The sequence below is a fragment of the Mesitornis unicolor genome, unplaced genomic scaffold (genome assembly GCF_000695765.1).
Source record: "Mesitornis unicolor isolate BGI_N332 unplaced genomic scaffold, ASM69576v1 scaffold7553, whole genome shotgun sequence".
NCBI classification, from domain to species: Eukaryota; Metazoa; Chordata; class Aves; order Mesitornithiformes; family Mesitornithidae; genus Mesitornis; species Mesitornis unicolor.
The window spans coordinates 916-8,530 of NW_010175252.1; the positions used below are offsets into that span (position 1 = coordinate 916).

The 7,615-nt window shown below is 38.9% G+C and overlaps 1 protein-coding gene across 2 annotated transcripts in view; it reads left to right on the top strand.

The window, feature by feature from the left end:
• ARID4A (AT rich interactive domain 4A (RBP1-like)) overlaps positions 1-7,615 on the top strand; it is a 46,793-nt gene that overhangs the window by 815 nt on the left and 38,363 nt on the right. For both annotated transcript variants that reach the window (XM_010181314.1, XM_010181313.1), the window contains exons 2-4: positions 544-654; positions 3,053-3,118; positions 4,040-4,130. In XM_010181314.1, the coding sequence (XP_010179616.1) occupies positions 544-654; positions 3,053-3,118; positions 4,040-4,130 (268 nt within the window). The remainder of the gene's footprint in view (positions 1-543; positions 655-3,052; positions 3,119-4,039; positions 4,131-7,615) is intronic.

The window sequence follows — 7,615 nt, forward strand, 5'->3', positions numbered from 1 at the left end:
AGGAAAAAAAAATCCTATAGATATATATAATGTTATAGACTTAATTGTAAGTGTTGGCATGATAGCAATCTCAAGTGTTTTAATTAATCTGTCATTGCATTGCTTACAGCTGAAGCAGTACAACTGTCCTGTATACTGCCTTTTTGAGTCGAAATATTTTCCTTTGTGTGCTGTATAGGAATGACTTGAACTCATGGTCACTCCTGTACGTTATTACCCGTTTTACGATGGCATGTCTTAAATATAACTTCAATACCTTTAAAGATATTCCTGAAGAAGTCATTAGGCTGACAAAATTGGTGGTGGGGGGCGAGGTCCACATGGCTGGTAGCCCAAAACTTCCTATAACTTGCGTATTGTTTTCTTTTTTATTATTATTTTTTACCTTTCAAAGGCCAGTCCGATTGTAATTCCGAGACATTGCTTATCACTTAAAAGTCAATTGATGTAGAAGTTTAGATGTGAAATTGAATATATAATGATGTAGCTGTAAAAATAAATATGGAGAACTAAACTTTGTTCTGATTTTCTCTCTCTTAACAGGCAGCAGATGAGCCTGCCTACCTGACAGTGGGAACCGATGTCAGTGCCAAGTACCGTGGTGCCTTCTGTGAGGCAAAGATCAAGACGGTGAAAAGGCTCGTGAAAGTCAAGGTAGTGCTGGGGTTGTTGCTGATGTTATTAAAGTGTTGCGCTGAAAGGGCTGTCAGAAGGGATCCGAGTCCTGAAGATTAGGAAATGTTCATCACCTCACTGTATGAATTTTAAAGAGCACTCGAATGTTGGTTTTTTGTGTTTTGGTGTTGAGTTTTGAGTGTTCGGAGGTTTTTGTTATTTTTTACCTTTCTAGGGGGATGCTGGAACAAGAGTGAGCTTTCAGATTGCCAGTTCTTGCTACTTTTCCTGATCACGGTTGTCGTCTGTCTGTGAATGCACCGGTTTCACAGCAGGCAGTTTTTTTGTCACAAATAGAGAATTAAGGCTTTACATGAGTAATAAGGAATAAGAGCAACCTTTTGAGAAGCAAAAGTTCCATTTCTTTCCAGCTGACGTTCTCAGTTTTATAGCTTGGGATTTAGGAGACGATGCCAAAATAAATCGATGTAAGAGCAAAAAAGTGATGGTGATAGTTGGTTTCTTAGGCCAGGTTTTAGAAGTGTCCAGGATAACACTTGTGAAGTTTGGAGCATTTTGCTGCTGCTTCTGAACTCGGGCTGTAGCCCAAGTCTCTACACAGGCATAGTCCTGGGAGAGAATATTAATCTTTATTTACAGGTCTTAAGCGAAAACAATTGAAAAATAAAGTAATTATTTTGGTGTTGCAGTAGTGTCGTTAATGCTGATATGGGAAAACAAGAATAAATTGTAGTTAAAGAAAAGTTAAGAATTCAAAGTAAATCTAGAAGTTGTTGTTCTGCTTTGCTTTATCAAAATCTTCCCACTTCCTACTTTCTTGTCTGCTGTCCAGGATACGTAGATAAGGCATTAGTGACCCAAAACCCCCTAACAAATAGAGAGGAAAGCTGCTTTTTATAACTGCACTTCTAAGTTTTCATGTGCTTTAGTGCTTAGATCAAGTAGAGCAAGCTATCAGCCTCCTCAGTTACATACGTAGATCATATCACTTTATCAGAGTGCTTTTCATGATTAGAAGAAAAAAAATCAGCTCTTGGAGTCTTTTCCGCTGTTCTTAATGAGCAGTTTTGGAAACCCGTGATGTTCTTTGAAATGTGTGTTAATGAGCAGCTCAGGGGGAAGCAGCGTGCTGCCCTTCCTGGTGTGGCATCCCTCATTTTTGTATCTGTATCCTTGGTCTGATAGCGTTTAGACTGTTAATAGGTGCGAGTTTCTTTTTCCTCATTAGAATAATATGCTTCATTACTCCCTGATAAGATTTGGAAGAATGCGATGCTGCTGTGACTTGGTGGAAATTCCTGTCACCGTATCTCAGCTTTATCATAACAATTGAACTTCTAACAAGCTAGGCCTGATATTGTAATTAAGAGCGTGTGGGCACACCCCAGCACGCTTGCAAGAGTGCAAAGTGTCCAGAAAGCCCCGTAGCAGGACAACTTGTATTCATCTCAGCACCAATAGTACGATTTTAAATAAAAATTGCATTCACTGCACTGTTAGCCTCAATGAATGTGTGTTAATGCCAACACTCTGTTGTGTTTATAAATACAGATACAGTGTGGACTACGGTTGGGAGATAAGTGGGTGAGTTAGAAAACTGGACATCTTTGTAGGCCGAAAGGAAGCTCCTGGAGCTTTTGATTCCTAGAAAGAAATGGGAATCTTGGATTTATTTTATTTCTTTAATCAAACACTGCAGATGTTTTTGCTATAACAAGCTGCCCTGAAACAGTTACAAGTGTTGACATCTAAATATTCATCTTTTATGTTTCTAAACTGAGTTTCTGCAGACTCAGGGATGCAGGTTGCACAAGCTCACGTTCCCTCGTCTCATCGGTGTTACCTCCTTTAATGTAGGATCATAAGGGGAGAAGCACAGTTCACTTACACTGTAGCTGATCCTTCATGGCACTTGTCATTCACATCTTTACCATGTAAACTTTGTCCTGCTCAAGGTAGCAGAAACGATGGTCAGTTTGGTGAGGGTTTTTTGATATTTATTTAATAAAGAGAGTTTTTTATTTGGGTTGTAGTTTAGTATTCAGTGTGGTGTTAATAAAGTGCTACCGTGCTTAATCTTCTGATCTGCCCAGTTCCTGCTGGGACCTGGATTGTATCGATATCCAAAATCATGTCAAAGCGTATTTTCTTTGCCTTGGAACGGCTGAGGTTTGATGTGTCCTGTTCCTTAATGATGATTTTTCAGGTTAAGTAGTAAGTGTGGTACCTGGGGCTTCCCGTGAGTAAAACCATCCGTGCCAAGCGTGTTGAGTTCAAGAACATTTGAGTCCATTTGATTGATAAAGTTATTTTTTTTTCCAAATTATTATTTTTATAAATACAGTTGCATATGCTTTTTTTTTGGTATGTTATTAAAAGTAAGATACGTGTTAAAAGTTTTGTTCATATCTTTCAGGTGGTCCTGAAGGGAGATAACTCAACTCAGTTAGTGCAGGATGACCAAGTGAAAGGGCCTCTAAGAGTATGTATATTGCATGCTTGCTTTTATTTTGTTGTACTCACAGAACTGATCTGTAAAACTCTAAGTGTTGATGCTGTTTAAGGTGGGTACCTCTTCTACAGAGTTTAAATCAACAGGAGGAGGCTCATTGCTTTGGGCTGCATTGATTCTAAGTAGTTAGTCTTAACTCTTGTAGCTTTTAAAGGCTGCTTGTGCTTCTCTGTACTTTGTACCGCACACGCAGTGATTTTTGTGTCTTCTTAGAAGAAAGAAAAACTTCTTACAAGTAATGAGAACTTGATCACAAAGCTAAAGTCAAGCCCATTGGACAATAGGAAATAAGATTGCTCTGTTTTGAAATATTTGATGTATTTTACATGAAAATAAGTGTTGATTTGTGGTTTTATTATTCGTAACAGTTGTCTGCTAAAATACATGGCTGCATCGTAAAACACTGACTGCAGATTGAGCTCTTTAGAGGAGATAATCTATTTAGTACTTGTCTTTTCTCTGTAGTTACTGCAAGAACACCAGTGTGTGTTGTGAGCTGCTACTGGAATTCTGATCTCGCTGATAGTATAATGATGTTTAAAGTATAAAAGACGTAGTAGTTGCGTTCATATCAGTAATAAAGTAATAATTACTTTGAATATTTGAATGTTTATTTCCAATTAGCCTTCTCTTACTTCTTGTGATGATGTACATCATGCTGAAATTAAGTGTTCTAAGTTTCTGACTGCTTTACTGTCTGCTTGCAGTTCGGCCTTCAGGCTTCAGGACCTTTGTTACCAGCTAAGGAACTGACTTTCACAAAGCTGCAGTTAGCTAACACGAGTCTTTAAAAAAATAAGTAACTTGCTAGGAGAATTACTGCCTGCGTGTGTATTTCTGCATTACATGAGTTTGGGATTACCTGTGAACTTGAGATACTGATTTTTACAGGTTGGTGCAATGGTTGAAACCAAAATGCCCGATGGTTCCTTTCAGGAAGCTGTTATCAGCAAGTTGACGGACGCTAGCTGGTATACTGTAGGTGAGTAGCCACATGCTTTCACTTACCAGCTCTGATCTTTGAACAATATATTTCTGATTATAGGCAATAATGTAAGTAATTTTATCTTTCACTGTAGGGTCTGAGATAGATTTTTAAAGGGGACTTTTTTTAAGTCTTCCAGGTCCTGTTTCCTTTTCCATTTAAAATAGGATACTAATTATGTGGTGTTCAAGAGGCTGTTGCACAGGTAATTGCAGGGCTGAACAAGTTTTATTTGGCACAACGTATGTACAGTGCTGTCAGCTTCGCTCACCGGAATTCAGAATAATTTTTGCAGATTTTAAGACACAAACCTTGTAACTGCACTTCTAGCTGAAAACTTGTGGCATGTAATGAATGACAGGAGCGCAAGCCTGCTTTCACTTCGTGTACACAGGAAAAACAGGCGTTCTGAATTCATTACTCTTGTGTGTAGAGTTGACTGTCACGTTTTGTGCGAAACAATAGAAGACTGGATCTGTTTTGGTTTTAAGAAAACAGTGACACATCCCACCTTCAGAAGAGGGCACATTCATTTATGATGTGAATAACTTTCCTTTAAAAGAATCTGAAAATGATGAAATAGAAAGCTACTCTGCTTCTCATGTTGGAGGCTCAGGCGCTTTTCGGTTGTTGGAATAGAAACCTCAGAATGCAGGGTCAGCAAAATTTCAACATTGAACAAGAATCGCTGCAAAATAAATTTATTTATCTTGAATAATTAGAATTGCTTATTCCGATGTCTAGATTTTTCTGGAACAGCTTTAACAGCAGATAGACAAACCCCAGCACTGTTCAGGTAATACTAGATAAGCAACTAAAAACCCACAGCATTTGAATGAAAGAGCTTTGCAGACACCTGTCCTTCTTTTGCACAGCTTCCTTACAGCACTGGAGCATTGTATTCAGCAGTGGTACCGTGGAGGGAATGTGCTCTCCTGAATTGTCACGTCCATGGCAGTCTTTGGCATTGCTTTTGAGATCAGTGCTTGTAAATTTGAGTTGTCTCTCGCTAGCTGCCTTGTCTACTGAATGTACACACACACGGTGTGGAGTCCTCTCTCACCTAGTGTCAGTTATTTTGATTTATTAACCCCTTTTTTAAGAGATAAGGTACTTTCAGCAACCTGACTTTGCCATTGCAGTAGTCTTTGGTGGGAGCAGGATTATTGCATGGTTTAGATAGAAGCCAGTTGACTTAGCAGTTGACAAAGCTCATTGCTCTTTGCATTTTTTGTCCAGATTATAACATTGCTGTAAAATCGTAGTATATGTCAGGTCGGGGAGGAAAGGCAGGATTATTTTGGAGTGCAGAAGATTTAAAATCGACTTGGTTTCGTACTGTGATGTGACACGCTCAGTGAAGAACACTGGACCTGCAGCTTTGCTTTATGGCGACTTAGAGGTTCATCGTTCTGATGCAGAAGAGATGGGAAACAGTCTTGCACTAATAATTTTATAGTCTGAGTTAGCATCTCCATTTTGAAACTTTTACTTTGTTTTAAAGTAGCACTTTTAGCTAAGTTCTGTTTGAATTTGGACCAGAAGATTTACATCAGTAAACCAACCCTAGGTATATATTCTTGCTTCAGCGACTGAAAAAGGCTTTAAACCATCAATTGATAAAACAAATAAATCTCTCCTTTTTCTTTTTCTTTGAGCAGTACACTTCTGCCAAAATTCTCCACTTGATGAGCAGGTAATTTTAACTGTGAATATGTGCTCTGCCCTGCATTAGTGGATTGTTTAGATTTAGCAAATTGAACTCTCCACAATAATGTAACAGATAACTCATGCGTGCCGTGATTTTTGCTTTGTACATTTATTAAAGTGCAGCTCCTCAGAAACGTGAGCCAGTGATTAATTGACTGCTGTAATTTTCTTTCCTGACGGAATAATTTTTGACAGGCAGAATAGAGAAAATAAACTCGTATGTTTTCCATATGCAAATGTATAAAGACTGATGGGAATTTATTAAAAAGTGGAACTGGGAGTGTGTGGGGGACTTAGGCAATCTTAGGGTCAGTTAACATGCAGGTAAAGCATATATACACACACACACACACACATATTCACACCTATGACTAGGAAAATACAATTGAAACGCATTGAAATTGCATTTAGGTCTCATGAACGTCTTTGTGAGTTGTATTTGGTGGCGTGCTTCCTGGTGTTGAAAGCACAGGTAACTGACCAAAGTAAGCACACCAAGAAGTTTGCATCTTAAAAAACTGATTGCTTTTACGTTCAGGAAATGCTCTGGGTTGAGTCCAGAAACACTGAGGTGTGAAAAATAAGCCTTATCTTTAGCCTGCTGCTACCGTTGTATCTTTGTAGGAAATTTTGGATAGATGTTGGGTGTATGTTTATGTTGCTGTGAGGCAAACAGAGTTGAATTGAGTTTTTGATAGACGGTGGGCCGTGCTAATTGGCAATCGTATTGGCTGATTCAGTCAAAGCCCAAGAGTCAAAGGGGACGTAGATTAAACAGCCTTCAAGTTTCTAGGAGGTCTTCCTGAATGTTGTCAGCCTCGAGGTGGAAAGCACAAGGAAAAACTTCTGCTTCACTGTTATGTGATTTTCCTGTGCTGCTTATTTTCTGTGTTTCGTAGCATGCCCTTCTCTGTGAGCTAAAGGTGCACTGGTGTGAACAGGGAAACCAGTACTGCGTACAGACAACCATTTTCCAAGTACAAATATCTCACAAGTGCACCAAAGCAAACTGCGTGCATGTCAGTGATGGTGTTCACTTTTGTAAATCAGATCTCTATTTCAGATAAGTGTCTAAAGAAGGAAAAAGTCAGTTGACACAACTTTGCTTTGTTCAGTGAGGTGAACCTGTGGAAATGCTGTGTTGAATTTGCTGTGGCAGGCTGCTTTGCCACCAACGTGATGAGAGAGCCACAAAGATTATCACTTAGGCTGTTTTAACAGTATCTCCTGTCTGTTAGCTGTGTTCATGTACCCAAAATAAATAAGGATTAGTTTTTATTATAGGGAATCACTTTTTCCCCGAGTTTTACATACTAATGGTGTCACTGTCGGCATTTATTCATATTGATATTTTCAGCTGTGATTTGGAAGTACTTTAGAAACTACCTTTGAAATTCAGCTTTTCAGTTGTAAGTAGGTGAAGAAACAAAAGCTCTTTGGAGGGAAAGTTTAGCAATGTTGGGAAAATGCCACTGCACAACTCTTTCCTCTCATCTGCTCAACTGCCTCTGAAATGGGATGACAGTAGTAGCGGTTTAAGTTCTTTGGATAACAAATGGCTCTGGTGGCTGTTTTTTATCTTAAAAATGCAGTTATTTAAAATGAGGTTAGTTAATTTACAAATTTTCGAGTGCTGCATCGAAGTGCTGAATGTACTGCTAGATGATAATTGCATGGCATTAGAATGGTTCATCAGATCTGCTCTCAGCTGAGCCACGTTTGAATTATGGCTTCCTTAGTGTACCAGCCCCGCCAGGCTCTGTTTACTTGTA